The sequence below is a fragment of the Triticum dicoccoides genome, chromosome 4A (genome assembly GCF_002162155.2).
Source record: "Triticum dicoccoides isolate Atlit2015 ecotype Zavitan chromosome 4A, WEW_v2.0, whole genome shotgun sequence".
NCBI lineage: Eukaryota > Viridiplantae > Streptophyta > Magnoliopsida > Poales > Poaceae > Triticum > Triticum dicoccoides.
The window spans coordinates 36,406,387-36,424,274 of NC_041386.1; the positions used below are offsets into that span (position 1 = coordinate 36,406,387).

Here is a 17,888-nt window from a genome sequence, read left to right on the forward strand (position 1 = left end):
CTCCTGAACCTGCCATTCCGATGGAATATTATAATCAAACACATGATGAAAATCCTGAGGAGGATAATGAGGAATCCCTTGGTAGGGGCAAGAGACAAAGGACTGTAAAGACCTTTGGTGATGATTTCTTCATATACCTCGTGGAGGATAATCCCACTTCTATTTCAGAAGCGTATGCATCTCCAGAAGCTGGCTACTGGAAGGATGCGGTCCGTAGCGAGATGGATTCCATCATGGCTAACGGGACTTGGGAGCTTACTGAACGTCCTTATGGTTGCAAACCATTGGGATGCAAGTGGGTGTTCAAGAATAAGCTTAGGCCCGATGGTACGATAGAAAAGTACAAGGCTAGGCTTGTGGCCAAGGGCTACGCCCAGAAAGAAGAAGAAGATTTCTTCGACACTTATTCACCTGTGGCCAGACTGACCACCATTCGAGTATTACTCTCGTTGGCGGCCTCGCATGGTCTTCTCATTCATCAGATGGATGTTAAGACGGCTTTCCTGAACGGAGAGCTAAAGGAGGAAATCTATATGCAACAGCCTGATGGCTTTGTGATGGATGGCCAGGAAAAAAAGGTGTGTAAGTTGGTGAAATCTTTGTATGGCCTGAGACAAGCGCCTAAGCAATGGCATGACAAGTTTAATGAAACATTGACATCTGTTGGCTTTGTTGTTAATGAGGCTGACAAATGTGTATACTATCGCTATGGTGGGGGCGAAGGAGTTATACTGTGTTTGTATGTTGATGACATACTGATATTTGGGACTAATCTCAAGTTGATCGAGGAGGTTAAGTCTTTCCTATCTCAGAACTTTGAGATGAAGGACCTTGGAGTGGCTGATGTTATCTTGAACATCAAGCTACTGAGAGATGATGAGGGTGGGATTACACTTTTGCAATCCCATTATGTTGAGAAGATGTTGAGTCGTTTTGGATATTCGGACTGCAAACCATCTCAAACACCATATGATTCTAGTGTGCTGATTCGAAAGTCTAAAGGCACAGCTATAGATCAATTGAGATACTCTCAGATTGTTGGTTCACTACAGTATCTAGCGAGCGCAACGAGGCATGATATCGCATTTGCTATTAGCAAACTGAGCCGATTTGTTTCCAAACCGGGTGATGTACATTGGCATGCTCTTGAGAGAGTTATGCGCTATCTGAAAGGTACTATGAACTATGGACTTCACTATACCGGATACCCGTCGGTACTTGAAGGGTATAGTGATGCGAATTGGATCTCTGATGCTGATGAGATGAATGCCACAACTGGGTATATATTTACTCTTGGAGGTGGTGCTGTTTCCTGGAAGTCTTGCAAGCAAACGATCTTAACAAGATCGACAATGGAAGCAGAATTGACAGCATTAGACACATCGGGTGGCGAAGCAGAATGGCTTCGAGATCTGTTGATGGACTTGCCAGTGGTTGAGAAGCCGGTTCCGGCCATCCTTATGAACTGTGACAATCAAACAGTTATTGTCAAGGTGAAGAGTTCAAAGGACAACATGAAGTCCAACAAACACATAAGAATGAGATTGAAAGTTGTCAGAAAATTGAGGAACTCCGGAGTGATAGCGTTGGATTATATTCAAACGGCTAAGAATCTGGCAGATCCCTTTACTAAAGGGCTATCACATGTTGTGATAGATAACGCATCAAGGGAGATGGGTATGAGACCCACATGAGTTGCCATGGTAGTAACCCAACCTATGTGATCGGAGATCCCGTGAAGTAGGACCTGGGAAAACAAGCCAGTGGTGAACTGAGGAGAGTAACTTTACTAACCCACTCCGTTGGAGATGCAATACTCTCGGAAACTGTATGGAAGGATGACTACTGTCTTAAGGTGTTCCAAGGCTTATATGCATAAGCAAGATGCTATCCTATAGAGCGATCTTTGGAGGAACACACCTATATGAGCCCGACTGCTGATCACAGTCTATGAGATTGGGGTGATCTCTAGCAAGCTCATGAACAGGCCAGGAGTGTGACTAATGTGCTCCACCCGAGGGGTCGGCCTTTGGCAGCCTCGTATCAGTGAGACTTGTGGTGAAACTTCTTGACGCCAAACTGACAATTCAAGGCATAATCCATTGTTCAGTTGTGAAGGAGTGTAACTACTTGGTCTAGGTGGAGCTCAACCTTAATCGGTCTCCACTGAGATGCTGGTATATCAAAACAACGTTTGGAACAAAGGATAAACTGGGCCCCTGAGATCTGGTGGGGGATTGTTGAAATATGAGATGGGCCTAGAGCCCATATGACAATTTCAGATTTGATCTCTAAGGGCCCATGTAGGTGGCATGACAAGGTGGTGGGAAGTTTAGTCCCACCCCGAAAGTGGAAGGAGAGTTGGAGTGGTTTATAAGGGATTCTCTTCCTTATGCTATTGGAGCTTGAGAAGAGATGAGGCCCTCGCGCACTCCTCCTCCTCCGCTCGCCTCGCCACGCCACGCCACGCCTCGTCACGCCGCGCCACGCCACGGGTTGCGGGATTGAGCCGAGCCGAGCTCACTCCTATGCGCTTCTTTTTGCCGGTCAGGAACGGAGAGTCTTTGACAGGTGGGGCCACGATCTGAGACGTCGGATCGTGGGCTACCGACTTGGACGTGGGTTCAGCCCACGTCTCTCCACGCGCAGCCGCACATATATATGTGGGGCGCTGCCAACCCTAGCCGCCACGAAATAGAACGCATCTCCGCCTCCACGCCCGCGTCGTTCCTCTGCTGCTGCTGCCGCCGGCGACTCCGTCCCGTTCACCGCATACACGGTTGACGGGAGAGCAGGCCTCCGAAACCCCGCCTCTCCGGATCCTGTACGGGAGAGGGGCGATTAGGTTTTTGGGTAGCGACTACGCGACTGCTCGCTTCTGTTCATCTACGTCCACATCACCTTCGTCATCACCATGTCGACCGACGCCGACCGTGCCGCCGCTGAGAAGGCCGAGGCCGACAAGAAGGCCGCCGAGGATGCCGCGGCTACTGCCGCCGCCACCGCCGCCGCATGGCCGATTGAAGGGTATACATCGTTTATCCCTCTCATGTTTCTTTCTGTTGTAGCAGTACTAGCGATATGCGTAGATGTTTCTACCATATGCGTAGTACATGCTCTGTTAGATCGTAACCAGTGTGTTATCAATACTGTCAATGTCATGCTCATGATTTATTCATGGATTAATTTAATCGGAAAACTACCTATTTTCTTATCAAACCGGGCCGGCCACAGTGACACTACATCGCTTTCTTGCTCCTCTTTTATTACGCACATAGTACTATTACTGTCTACAAACACCTTGTGGATCACTTGACATCATATACAGAGAAACCGGTCTAGCTTTTGTCTCCCACAGCTTCTTCTTATGGCTAACGCTGACTGACACCATGCGTGTCAACACCAACAAACTACAGTAAAAACGAGCGACGGCAGCTACATTTGCTACGTACGTACGGTTCTCTCCCCGGACTGGATTCGGATTCGGTGTCGTTAAAACCTAACAGAGGCCGGCCATGCATGCATGCACGCACGCACGCAGCGAGGGCTTTGGGTTCACTTGCTGCTGCCCTTGCCGTGGCCGTAGAGGCGGAAGAGGTTGAAGGCGGAGACGAGGGCGACCCCGACCATGGTGGCGCTGGCGGCGACGGCGCACGCGACGCCGCCCCCCGCCTGCGTGCAGAACCGCTGGTACAGCTCGCACGTCTTCATCCACTGGAACTCCACCTCCCCGGTCTTCCCCAGCAGCGCCGCCTCCATCGCCACCGCCACCGCCCCGATTATCACGTACGCCATCACCTGCAGCACGCAGCAACATCTTACATTTTTCAAACTTACTCACAGATTTATCTTTACAGAATATAAAAGTTTATCATAAGTACGGCAGCGACTTAGTATTTTTTTGTGCGAGTCAGTACAGTTCTAGAAGCAATCGTGTCGAGCTCGTGAAGCTGGTCGTCGTCCTAGTAGCAGACTGAAAACAGGTTACTCCAAATGAACAGTGCACGAGTACCACGATCTTGTTGGGGGAGTTCAATGGTAGAATGAATAGGCAACTGAGCAGCCCAGGGCTTGGCATCACACTAATACCAGCCATGTGGTGTTTATGATGGTTCCGAACTCGTGATCTCCCCAACTAATACCAGGACGCACTGTCCATCCCGGGGCTTGCTGAATCCAGGCAGCAGATGCACATGCTCGCATTTGACCATGAGAGAGAGACCATTCCTTTGTCAATTTGGCAACATCTTATTTGTTATTTCATACTTGCACCATCAATACTACTCTATGTCTATAGTGAGTAGTACATATTTGGGGAACCATGACAATGACATAAGTAAAGGGTCACTGCAGAATGCATAACAGCCCTGCGTTGGCATGGAGTATGTTCGAGCAACCGTTTGGCTGTGCGCATCTTAGCTATGCAGAAGCAGGGGAGTCGATCATCATGGTTTGTACTTTGTACCAGCTGGATGCTACACTTATAAATTAATAAAAGCGCCCTTTATAGGAAAAAAAAACTGTTCACCCAACCACAAATATTGCTGGTCTTAATTAAGTGTGTTTTTTCTCATAATGATTTGGCAATTAATTTGCAAGGAATATACCAAAATGTGGCTATGTGTTGATCGTGATATGTGACCTGATGTACGGACAAGTTCTGATACAAACAGTACCGCGGCAGCTAGGCGAGATCGATGTGACCTGACGATAGCCCAATCTATAATCTCTAGGATCAGAGGAGAGGAGTGCCCCATATGCTATAAATGCAAAATTCAAGCAGTAGTTTTCCCCTCTTTTATCTCTGTAAAGGTCAGTATTATGGACAGTAAGTTTTTAAGTTTCATTTTCTCTAGCTGTAGAGAAAAAGGAAAAGAAGTTCTTATGTCAGTAAATCCATGCAGTTTACACATCTGGCAAATGCATGAATTTTGTGATAGTCTAATACTCTCATTCTTCACACAGAAGGACCTCTGTTGAGTGTCAAGAGCGACAAACATATGCCCCCCTAAAATGCGCCCGTGATAGCCGAAAGCCACACACTGATAGTGACGAACAAGGAGACAAACATGTTGTATGTATGCCAACGAAAGCAAACAAATGACAAGGAAAGCTGATGGCGACAATAACGACTATATTAACTTGCCTGATCACAGGAGAAGATCGCCCATGCCAAGGGCCTGTTGAGAAGGATGCCACCCCTGATAATGCTCACCAGGCACCTCGCGCCCTGCAGCAGGCTGTAACAGGCAACCATTCCGCTTGCTATCACCAGGATCCTGCATCCAAAGCCAAGTGATCAGCACACCACTACTACTGTGTGGAGTAGTACTTCATGTTGGCCTACAGAATTACTTGTACATGTTACAGCCTTGATGGCCTGGGTTAGCTTTTCAATTGTACTACTACTTGGCACATTATGCACTCGTTGGTCCAGTCTTGACTGCATGAGGATGGTCCTGCTAGCTAGCTTGTGGAGAGGTGTTAAATGTGGAGAGAAACAATGAAGATTTTTTCAAGTGGGCGATGCAAACGCACACACACATCTGATGGCTTCAATGCCGATCATAAATTGGCTGCCAAACATCCCGAATCGCTGATCATGGAGCACTGTATCATTCGCGTTTTCAACAAAAAATAATGATAATTCTCCACTGATAGAAGAACACCATGATGAATTATTAGCACAGTAAAAATCTGTTTTTTTCAGATGCGGTAAAATGGTAGATGTGCCTCAACCGTGCTCGCCGGTAGGTAGGTTATATGCAGTCAGCGTACGCGCCCCCATAAATGATCTAAGTAACCATTGAGCACTGCACCACGTGGTGGGTGCGACGATGCCTGCTACTGCGAGCACGCTCACACTTGTCGTTCTCCACCTGCTACCCGTTTCACCTCGCTCCCGCTGCGATGCCATCCCATCAGGGTAAGGGACAGGCCAGCATACGTAGGTACGTACGCACCATTGATTGTCAATGGAGTTTCACGGCCGAGCCTGCCTGCCCGTCTACATGCATGCAGGCAGGCAGAGCCTTCCCCGGCGCGGCCACGCAGCGAGGCGGGGAGGCCGCGGCGGCACCGGCACATATGGGGGATGGGCCGTTGGCCCCGACAGGGGGATAAAATGGCCTTTAAAGCGCTTTGTTTCCTCCGTGACGACGTACTACGTCGCCTCTCGTCTCTGGCTAATTATCGCGGTGGTTGCTCCGCTAACTACTCCTGCAGTCAAAAAGAAAAAGAAAACTACTACTCCTGCACTGTGCGCTGAACTGCTGCTGTGGTGGCTAATTAGCCTGATCGCTTCCCGGCCGAAAAAATGGCTAACCCTGATGGGTGTGCCAAATTAAGGAAGATTTCTATGAAAAAAACTGCGGGGCAGGAAGATTACTACAACTGAGCATGCGTTGCTCGTAACGGAAGTGGTACCAGGACATTGGCCGGGTTACTCAACATCCAGAGGGTAATAAGGTACAGGCTCGTCGTGTGAAAACCAGTAGTGAAAAGAATCTTAGCTAGAACAATGGGCTCGGTGGATCGATCCCATGGGCGACGGCGAGTGGACAATGATTCCGCGACATGGCATCGCTGGAACGCCACCGCAATGTGAACAGCCGTACCTAGTGGCCGGGCAGTGGCTACTTCGCGCAAAAAGGAAAAAGGAAATTTCATAGAAGATCCTCTTCTTGCTAGCTGCTGCACTGATACACAGCTTCGGCGAGACAGTGAGCCGTGACTTGTGAGACAGTGACTAGCCATGACCGGTGAGACAGTGGGCCGTGGATGGTGGAGGCTGGAGTGGACATTTTTTTAGTGGCCGCAAGCAGAGAGAGCAGGTTGATTTACTACTGCATGCTACTAACTGAGAGGAATCAGGCGAGGAAATTAAGATGAGGTGGTGTGGTGATGGGGAGGGAGGGAGGGGCTTACACGAGGGACTGCATGTCGGTGTACCGGGCGACCTTCTGGATGGAGAAGAAGGTGCGGGACTGGCGGTCGGCGCCGAGGAGGGCGGCGGCCAGCACGGCGAGGCCGCACGCCGCGCACCGCAGGAGCACCTCGGCGGCGCGCACCCGCCGCTCCAGGGTGGCCGACACGCGCCCGCCCGCGCCGTAGTAGCACACCGGGACATTGCCGGGGCTCACCCCGTCGCCTCCGCCCCCTCCTTGCCTCATGGCAGCCTTCTGATTCCTCCCTGCTGCTGGTGTTTAGTGGCTAGTAGTGGCTAACTACTGAGGCCTCGAGGGAAGGGAGGGCTGATGCGTACTACGCTACGGGCCGGGGAGCGGAGGTATTTAAAGTGGGCAGAGACAGATGAAGCAGAGGAGCGTAAATGTGCAGCGTCTCGGCTAGGCGCACTCCACCAACCCGGCGCCATTGGAGGGCCGTCCGGATGTGAATTTAATCGTTGAGATCAAATCAAAACGTGTGTATGGTTTGACTTAAGTGAGAATATGTGCATTTTAGTCATTTCTGCATCTGAGTAAATTTTGGAAGAACCACAACTTATGAGCCTTTACTACATGTTTTTTTATAAAGGACATCTCATTGAATTGATTTATACAACCACATCTAAAAAATGCCGGCCCTCTGCATAACATGATGTACACAGCCAATAAATCCAAACGACCGAAAAATAAACATTGTTTTTGTTGGAAATATGAGCAAATTACTACGAGATTTAATTCGAATAAATAGAAGATAAATCGTGACTACAGTAGCAGAGATTAAAAATCATGCGAACTAGCATAGCAGATGAACAGATCACATCTAGGGCACATACTAGAAACATGAATTCTACCACGATCTCGAACAGGAAGGATAGAATCACATACGGTGCAGCGGGAGCAGCACCGCCAGCGTTGACGTTGTCGCCCATGTCGTCGAGGATGAGGTTGCCGAGGTCGGGGAAGAAGTCGTCGCTGTCAGCAGTCGCGCGAGTGCGCTCCCCAAAAACCTGATTGCCCCTCTCCCGTATAGGATCACGAGAGGCGGGGTTCCGGAGGCCTGCCGTCCCTTCTCCCGGTGCACGCCGAAAGGAGGGATGGAGAAAACTTGCTTGGCGGCGCAATGATCTGAAACGGTGGTGAGAAACCATACAAAACGGGGCGGCGGCGGCTAGGGTAGACAACTGCCTGACTATATAGTGCGGGCCGGGCAGGTCGTGTGAGTAAACCCCACGTCCGAGTCGTCACGATCCAAAAGAATCGGAAACGGTTCATTAATTAACGCGTCCGTAAATTATGAATTAATGACTCATTAATTTTTCCTGAGCAGCAAAAATACAGACAACGTGCATAGCTCTGTCCTCAGCTCGGCTCAATCCTGCGGCGCGGCGCGGCGTGATGAGGCGTGGCGAGGCGAGGCGAGCGAGGAGGAGGAGCGCGCGTGTAGGTCTTTTCTTCTCATGCTTATACACGTGGTAGAAGAGCTCACCTTATAAAGAGGTGCAACTCTCTCTGAACTTTCGGGGTGGGACTAAACTTTAACCTCACTCACTCCACTCACATGTGTGCATGAATGAGCCAAGAGGATTTCAGAATTTTAGTTGGGCTTTGGGCCAAAGGCCTACTAGCAAAATTCCAACAGTTTTGCAGCAAAAATAAATCAATCCAGCCTAGGGTGAGACAGATCCTAAACGGAGATTACACCGCCATCCATGAAGGGAGAAAACTTCCATGGCCGTACGCTCCAGCCGGGTAGACGCCGTCATAAAAAGGTCTCTGTCCTCCGACTTCTGCAGGATAGACCAAAGTACGGAGCCATCGTGTACATGCATGAATAACCTTCGGAGTCGAGGTCGCGGGATGCCGTCCTACGCATGGCCTTGGTCAAAGAGTCCTGGTCAGTAGCTGCTAAACCATCAGCACCAACAGAGTGACGACCACTCCATCTCAGCGGTGAGGGTGTGAAGTTGGCTGCAACCACGGTCACAGCACCCCCGGGTGGTGGGCCAGAAGGGAGCGGCGAAGCTGAAGAAGACCAAGAGGGTTGCACCTCAGTCCCCGAGCCCTCGAACGGTGGTGACGACGTGGGCGGCGTCGAAGCCGTGGGCATCGTCGCCCTGGAGGTGTCGAAGGCATAGAAGACAATCCTTGTAGCTCTGCCATCGCTGACTCACGGTCAGCCCGAGATGAAGGTGAGAAAATCACTCCCTGCCGAGCTGATGATGTCAACATGGGTGACAGTGGTAGGGTCGGCGATGAAGAGGCCGCAACAGATGGCTTCTCCTGAAGCCTATGCCACGCCTGGGACCCCTCGTCGAGGCGATGTGGTGCTGCCATGGGATGATGCGGGCGGCGGCGGCGGAGTCCGGTGCACCATACTCGTCGTAGAAGCTGGCAACGCCAAAGTCCTAGAAGTGGGTGACGTCATGGCCGATGGAGAAGATCCCTCAGGTGGCGTAGAGACGGCCTTAGTAGGTGAGCGTTGAAGTGGGTTCGGCGGTGTAACGATGATGAAGAAAGTCTTGTCTGGTGGAGAAGATCCCCCCGAAATAGACGGACACATGGACAACTGCATGGGCATCACGCCGCCAGAGGTAGGAGCATCTGTAGGCTCCTTGGACGACGGAGTGTGTTTGGGCCTTTACTACATGTAAAACCACAATTATTTGGCTAATATTCATCTTGAGACCCAACCATTTTGACACCGAATCCAATGCTTTTTTAGAGGGGCTGAATCTGACACTTGGGCGCACCTACAAGGACCGACAGTGGAAGAAAAAAACCACGTAGGATGAACTTTTTTAACGAGGCAAAAGAATTGTCATTTTCTTTGATTAAGAGAAAATGTTTATAAGTGGAGGCCCAAAACGAAGAATACAAAAGTCACTCCCGCCCCATCACATTACTCAACTGTTTTGGCCCCCTAAGGCTCCAAAGCAAAGCAAGACCTCCTCTTTGATCCTAGCGAAGATGACCCCAACCGTGTTAGCATCACAGAAAGTGGGTTACACCGACCGTACTAGCGTGTGGGTCCAGCCAAAAAGCTACAGGAATCACACAAGAATTCTACCCAAATACCACTGCAACATCCAGATGGAGTCAACCACATGGTGACATATAGATCTTTGTGAAGATTTACCGTGTGGTAAATCTTCGTTTAATCTAGACTGAATCTCCAAAAACATCATCAGTGATGTCATAGAGTGGTGCTCGGAGTCCCAAGCATTGACCACCCGATGTATACGTTAGGTATGCAAGTGGTTCTCAATGCAGCCGGGAAGCCACGCCACCGACCGTGCATTCAATGCGTGTGCAGGCCACCCCGCGTAGCCCGCTGTAGGTCTACATATTGTACACCGCCATAATCGTTACCGACAGATGGTGTGAGCGCCTTGGTACGATAAGGTGCAAACCTTATCGGTCAGGTGAGTGCAACAAGGCCCAGACACCTTTTTGACTAAGGGAAGCGGCGCCTCGCGTTGCATGATGAAGGACAATGACAGGAGGAACCCACGAACCAGGACGATCGTCACAGGTACTCAAGTACCCGACAAGCCAGAGTTCGAGCTTATCGCGTGCGGAGACCGAAGACAAGTTCCATATATGTGTGGCAGGCACCCACTTATACTTATAGCCATTCACACTCGTTAAACCAGTGTTGAGAGGCAAAGTGGTTCTCCATCGCTGCTCTCGTCGTTTGAGGCCGAGACGACATCGACCGGGTTGGTTCTGTCACTCGTGGTGAGGTCGACAATGATGTAGTCTTCTGGTGTTTGGGTGATGCGGCAATTGCCGCAGACCATCGCGATGAGTTGTGCGGGCTGTGTGGGTTCCTCTCACTACTGCAGGATGCTGCTAACGCGACACTATGATCAGAGACCCTTCGAGAAACTATGTGCGATGCAATAATCGCAAACGGTGATGTATGAAACCGTCAGAAATGTATAAAACGTTTGCGATGACGGATGCACCAAACACGGTTCGGGTTTTATTTGCGTGTGCGACGAAGGGCATACAGTTCAGTTCAATGAACTGTTTGCGACGAGGAGGAACAAATGAAACGGGCAGCCAGATGAAGGCGTGTGCGATACATAGCATACGGTTCACTCGGATGAACTGTTTGTGATTAGGCAACGCAAAAAAAACGGTGAGCCAGATCAAAGGTGTGTGTGATATACGACATGCGGTTCACTCGGATGAACTATTTGCGTTGAGACATGAGAACAGAAACCGTTCAAATGAACAAGATGTGTGTGATACGAGGCAAACATGTTTGTAATTGGAGACGTGTGCGAAGACCGATAACAACACAGATGATTACTGCTAACAAGCCGTGTGTGTTGTGAGCAAATGATTGCTGGTATACAATTGTGAGTGATTGATGAAAACATCACCGACTGGTTCCATTGTTTAGTCCATGTGCGATGTGATTTTCTTTGTCCGCATAACATCTACGCTCTGTCTACAGCATCAACATATATACTTAAAAAGACAGCATTGCATAACCAAATTAAGCATACAATTACACAAGTGACTGCACACATAACATTTCCACACACCGAAGAAAGCAATTACATGCATACTAAAGTAGGAGAAACGAGGATCTAATCATCTACTTATTGTTGCGATGACGCTTGCCATTGCTCTGCTTCCGGCTGGATCCCTGGCCGTTTTGGGGAAGGAGGGACTTCCTCATGTCAACAATCCTCCTATACATGTCGTGGCTCGTGTACGCCTCCTTGGCCACATACACGACGTGAGCTTTGTTGAGTTTCTCCATCCAGGCCGAGTGCCAGGCACGCTTGTCCTTGTTGCACGAATCCTTCATGTCTCTGTAGTAGGGGTCGATGATGGCCTCGGCAGGTGAACCAGTGAGTCCTTCTCATGCTCCTTGCTGCCCCTGATCTTGTATTGGCCCTGGATGTCGACAAGATTCTGGCAGGCGATGCCCGAATTCTCGAGCGCCTTTACATCGTTGGTGATGTCCACCATAGCGAACATGTAGTGGGGGCTATTGACAAACCTGGTGAAATGCTCGCAAGGCCTTGTGGCCATGCAGTAGTGGTAGACGAGGACGTGGTGGCACACGCACATCTGGGTGACGATGACCTTGGGACGAGACCCGGCACGAGCGTGGGTGTACTCGAGGTCGAACCCGACCACCTTGTACTTCTCCTCGGCAAGCAACAGCTCCATCATGTGGATGGACTGCTCCGCCCAGACCGGGTCGTTGGTGTACACCACCGAGAGGTCCATGAACCTTCTGTGGGTGTCCACCACGGCACGCATGGTGAACTGCTGCTCGTCGTTTGTAGCCGCTCGGAGCGCCATTGGAGCCGCGTAAGATACCCACTAAGAATTTCTCGTGGTAGGTGTGCTTCTTGCAATGGTGGGGCGCGATCGAAAGGTTGAAGAGACACAAGGGTAGGTTAAATGATCACTGTAATAAATGGGGGCCGTCCGGCCTGTAATCGTCACGCCTTGTCACAATGTTCATAGCGGAGGATTCCAGAATCCAATGCATGCTTGACAACACTGCACCCCAGGTGTGGGCTCGAAGAGCCTGTTCCCGCGCTACCGTGCTGTTTACCGCGCAAGCTTCCCGCTCGGCTAGTTTGACCACGCGTCAGCTAGAAGAGGGACAACTCGTGGGCGTTTATTGGCAAAAAGCTTTTGTAAAAACGAAGTGTGTGGAATTACTTTGGTCATAACTTTACCCTTGGGTGATGAGATCAAAGTTACACAGAAGGGTGATGATGGACACTCGAGTGCTATAATTAATTCTGCGCTCTACAGTGCACACGGTGGAAGAAACCAACTGTGTGCAATATTGTCGAAGATCACAGTCGAGTTAGCTATACAGATCGTGCGCTGTGAGATCAACAATGTAAACTGATTCGAGAATGGTTAATAAAATCTAAGACGATTGCATATTAAAGTCAAAATAGTGCTAGAAATATACAAGTCTCATACGATGCCATTTCAACGATTGTGCCACAAAAGCTCGAAATATTACAAGGTTCAAATTCCGGAGTTATATGGCTCAAATTCGAAGATTACAAGGTTCAAACTGATATTAGAAATGAAATTCAGCTCATCAACTGCAAACGCTCGTGCTGATGCACTGAACATGGATATCAGAGAGGTTCAAACTAATATCACCACTTCTAAGTCTGGCTTCGAAACCTCACAAATTTTGCAAAGGGGTCAGCCACTGAGAAGTCATGTATGGGGTTGACCCGATGACTTCCGATTACTCTGTCATCTGAAGTTCCAAAATAAAATTCTGCATTTTTGGAGCCTACTCCATTCTGCCGCAGGCGCCGGCGCTGATCAACAGACCATTCATTTTTGCGAAATAAATATAGGGCAAACCTCATTTCCTTCAGCACCCTTGCTCCGAGAACAAAGAACCTGGCGAATATAATCTTCGGTAAGGTCCCTCGGTAGCAGTTCAAAGTAATTTCTGAGAGATGCAGATCTAGGCATTCGACGTGATTGTTATATTGTATCACATTATCCATCACTGGGCCTAATCTTATCTGCAAAAGAAGAAAACATGTTAGTGCCTACATGCAGTTTTGAACATTACTACATGCCTAGCTATTTGGTTTGTAGGATTTGTAAAATGCACTAACATGCCATCTTCGATCTGACACGATTAACATGGGCATTTGATTACATTCTAGAAAAATGTAGCCTTCTTCACAAGAGGTTGGAGTGGACGAAAAGTTCCCTAAGAAAACTAGTACAGATGAGTCCAAAGGAGAAATGCTTATTGAATGTAACCATATGGATCAAGCAACCAATATGGGGGGGCATGTATGTACTGAAATCCTCCAAAAGAACCTTCAGAAACCGTATTACATTGTCATTGTAAACTTGGAAAAAGGTGTCACAAATTGAACTCCCTTATGGTTAACATTTAATAGGAAAGTAACATCACCTCGATATATAGCTTCTCCAGGCACGAAAAGCATCTCAGGAAACTGACAACTTGCTCCAGGCCAGGCCTGATAGATTCTAGTGCTAAGATCTTCACTGTGCGCAGCTTCGGGGTCAAGCTTGTCGGAATCATTTTCTGAATGACAGACGAACAAACATCTTCAAAATTAGAAATAATGTTAATTTGTAGAAGGAGAGGTGGAAGGCAGCTATTGTACCTGAACGAGTGTGGATCCAATAACAAGTTTGGAGTATTTGTCAGATGAGTAGCCCACCACTGTCAATTTCAGCACAGAAATGACATTGATTCTTGTTGGACCTTCTTGATCAACTACAAGTAATCTCTCAAGTGCAGGTGTGTCCTAGATGACCATAGCGTGGTCCACCTTTTGTGATGTCTTCCTGCCGCACTAGCAACACATATAAATAGTCCGGAGAGTCATGGAGGTGATGTGGAAGGTACTCAACCCATTGATCGCCTGAAGACGAAGGTACTCGAGTGTAGTATAGCCACGAAGCAGGCGCTCCATGTCACCCTTTGAGAGGCAGATGGTGACGAGCTCAAGGTGCTTCAGTCGTGGTAGAATAAGAGCGGGCGCGTCATTAAGGGGCGGGAAATGGTAGTTCCTGAACTTGGCGATGCACAGCATGGGCGCGAGGTGGAGTGCGGACGTTGGCAGCGACCACATATGCCCATCATCAAAAGTGAGCTCCTCGAGATGATCTAGGGCGGGGGATCGGAACCATTCGTCAAGCTTGGCTTGGTCCTTACCGTTGGAACGGAACTTGCCCATTCTAAGGCCTTTGGTTGGGCCAAGGTGACTGCCAGGGATTTTGGAGAACACATCCAAGCTTTTGCAATAGCCATGGCAGAGCTCGTGGGTGTCGATGAGGTTGAGAGGAATGGAGTTCCATACGGGGCGCCACCGCCGGGAAAGGAGGGTTGTCCGCGCCCCATATTTGATTGGGAGGAGGAAGATGATGACTCTCAACATATCATCGGGGAGGCTGCTATTAATTCTAGGCCTGCTGGAGTCGCTTGCGGTTCTAGCTCGCCCCGCCTTCGCTTGTTGGCAGCCCCGTTCTCCACCTCTGGAGTCTCCTTGTCAGCGGCGCTTTCTGATAGAATGGGAGTACAGGGAACATTTAGTTAAAACAGGGCAATAGAAAAGTGTATTGGTAACTAGAAGTTATTAGGTAGGGATATAGTAAGAAAAGGGAATAACAATTGGTTGCTTAAATACTACACAATTCATTTGACATTGCTGGGTAAGTCAACATATGCAGATAGTTGAAAAGAAAACTTACTTCAAACAAAGTCTGGACGGATGATTTTGTCGGGGAAGTTAGCATATATCTCATGACCAGGCCCTTCTATGTGCAGTGCAATTTTAGTGCCAGCTTTCAGTACATAAAACTTTGCAATTTCATTCCAAAAGTCAGTGCCAAAATAGGAGTCACCACGTTCATCAAGTCTTACAATAGCAACGATTGTAAATCCATGGTTTGTGTGCAGTATGACATTCGTGGAGCCTTGATGTATGTAAAGGGAAAAATTATGCACTACATAATCTATTGCATAGCGAGGGATGTCCTGTAGAAAATGGTAGGATTGTTAAAGAAAATATGGTAACATGCAAATATGGGCCCAAATTGAAAGAATTGTACAACAGTTGAAATCGAAGGACAAAAGTCTATAATTAAACAGATAGGGTAAACATGATGTCATGGAAATATGAGAGTAATCGAAAGAACAATACATCATTAGTTTGCTTAATATATAAAGAAGAGGGGGGAAATCCCCTTTGACGTATATGGTGCATGTGGCACCTTTTATCCAAATGTAGCAATATTTAGAATATGTTCAGGAAAGTAGGCCATGCCAACCGATTTAGGGTGAGATTGAACATACCGCGCGCGTCCTCAAGTTATATGGTACGATGAGATGGAATCTCTGGCGGCGGTCGCCAAGTCCTGAAGTGTCGACGCATTATACATTCTATGAATGAAAGAAAACCCTCAAATTAGCTCGAATAAAAATGAATTCATGGCGATTTCCGCCGGGTGATTAAAGGAGGCAGATGAACTGGGATAAGAGATGAGATAATATATCGTTAAATTAGTTACCTTGTCGTACATGAGAAAGAACCCTCACTATGGCAGATTCCCCAACCGAGCGGAGCTGGGTCGACCGTGAGCCACGTCGAGAAAGTCGATGGCGATAGGCGGCGGCAAGCGGAAGTGGCAAAATGCGGTGGGCTTTGCCAGCAGCCTGGCGGCGGCGGCAAGCGTCGAGCTAAGTGTTTACCGCCGCGATAGGCGGTGCCATGGCATAGACACGGAGGAGCTTGTGCAGGTGTGAATGGGGAACGTACCGGAGGGGCTGAGGGGGTGGCAGACGGGGTGAGGGTTTTTGTGACGTGGGGATGGTGAGGGTTTTCTTTTTTCTTTTTTGAATTGGGTGGTGAGGGTTTTCTATCCCACAAAGAATTTTGGGGGCAGCGATTTGCTAGAGCGAACCATGTGTGATTGACGTAGCAGGCAAAATGAAAGTCATTGCACATGGTTCCAATTTTGGGAACCGTGTGTGGTTGACGTACTACCTCCGTCCTGGTTTATTGGTCCCCCGTTGTAATTTTATCAAAATTTGGCGAATTATTTAACATACTCAGACATAGATAATAAGCATACACGTACATAAGCATAGTTCAACCATAAGTACATAGTTCAACCGTCATTAAGCATACTCAAGCGTACATAGTTCGATCCATCCCACATCTCATCTCACATGTGACCGGCACGATCCTGAAGCTTCTCCAGGTACTCGGCGTACACACCGTGCGCCACCCTGCGAGAATACTTATGCTTGAAGGAGCCAACGGCCCGTCCTCTTGCATGTGCCAGAACACTTAAATACACGTCATGACTTGTGGTTGCAAAATGGGCACCCATAGCCGTCGGTTCAGGTCCTAATACACCTGTTATGCATTCCCGCATAAAGCTCCCTCAGGATTCGCCTCTTGTACCTCCTCTGGGCATGTTCATCCTCGTTGTCCACATCGTTAGATAGCACCTATACAAATAGTAAAACAAAATTGGCATCAAATCACTGATTACATGCCGTGAAGTAGGATTAGGAATTTATGGCTATTTATTTATACATATCCAGAGATTATGGTTCGATTTTTAAGCACAGTCATCTATGTACAAACCAATCTTGAAGAAAGTAATGGCACAAACATAGGTAGGTCATTCGAAATCAATTGTCAAGTCCTGGCTAGGAATTATTAGCATGAACACTAACCCTAGTCGGATTACTAGCAGAAATCATTTGCACAGATGAAACAACTAATCACTTATCACATGTACCATTCAAACAATCAATACAGTACACGGATCTAACAAAACTTACTCAGCTTTCATGGATTGGGAGAACATAACCACATGATTTCTATTCCAAAAAGAGGGAGGCAGGAGTAACCATAGAAACCCTATGACCTATTTGACACATAAATGGATATAGATGACTAACCAGCTGTCCGTCGTCGCTGGAGTGGTCGTCGGAGTCGTCGCCGGATGGTCGTCGGAGTCGGTGTGGAACTCCACCTCCGGCAGTGGAAGCTTGACGCCGTCAACGATGTCAAAGTGCAGCGATAACTTGCCGGCGGTGACGACAACCTCTGTCTCCATCTCCACACCGTGCTCCGGTGCTTTAGCAGCCCCGGCGTCGCCACTCCCTCCGATGGGGCGCTTCGGCGGCATCCTCATACACTGACGGCTTTGAGGAATGAGAGCGCTGTCGAGGATGGAAGCGAAGAGAGAGGATTGTGTGTGCGTAGCGAGGATGGGGGGGGGGCGGCCGCTCAGGCGCACCGTTAATATGGAGTAGTGGGAGTTGTAGGAGAGAGGCGGGCCGCGGTCAAACCGATGGCTCGCCTCCCGGTGAGCCTATGCACCAGATTGCTGGCATGCCTACCAAAATTTCACACAGCTACTCGC

General features: G+C 48.7%; 1 protein-coding gene across 1 annotated transcript; it reads right to left on the minus strand.

The window, feature by feature from the left end:
- Nucleotides 1–3,234: 3,234 nt before the first annotated feature.
- Nucleotides 3,235–7,294, minus strand: LOC119284795 (CASP-like protein 2U2). Its single transcript, XM_037563956.1, has 3 exons — nucleotides 6,928–7,294; nucleotides 5,147–5,279; nucleotides 3,235–3,798 (listed from the first exon to the last, which is right to left on the minus strand). The coding sequence occupies exons 1-3, from the start codon at nucleotides 7,170–7,172 to the stop codon at nucleotides 3,556–3,558; spliced, it is 621 nt and encodes a 206-aa protein (XP_037419853.1). The 5' UTR covers nucleotides 7,173–7,294; the 3' UTR covers nucleotides 3,235–3,555.
- Nucleotides 7,295–17,888: the final 10,594 nt, after the last annotated feature.

Coding starts and splice junctions, on each gene's coding strand:
- LOC119284795 (XM_037563956.1), bottom strand. CDS start 7,172: ATGAGGCAAGGAGGGGGCGGAGGCGACGGGGTGAGCCCCGGCAATGTC. Junction 5,280..6,927: donor ACCGACATGCAGTCCCTCGT/GTAAGCCCCTCC, acceptor CTTTGGATGCAG/GATCCTGGTGATAGCAAGCG. Junction 3,799..5,146: donor CGATCTTCTCCTGTGATCAG/GCAAGTTAATAT, acceptor TGCGTGCTGCAG/GTGATGGCGTACGTGATAAT.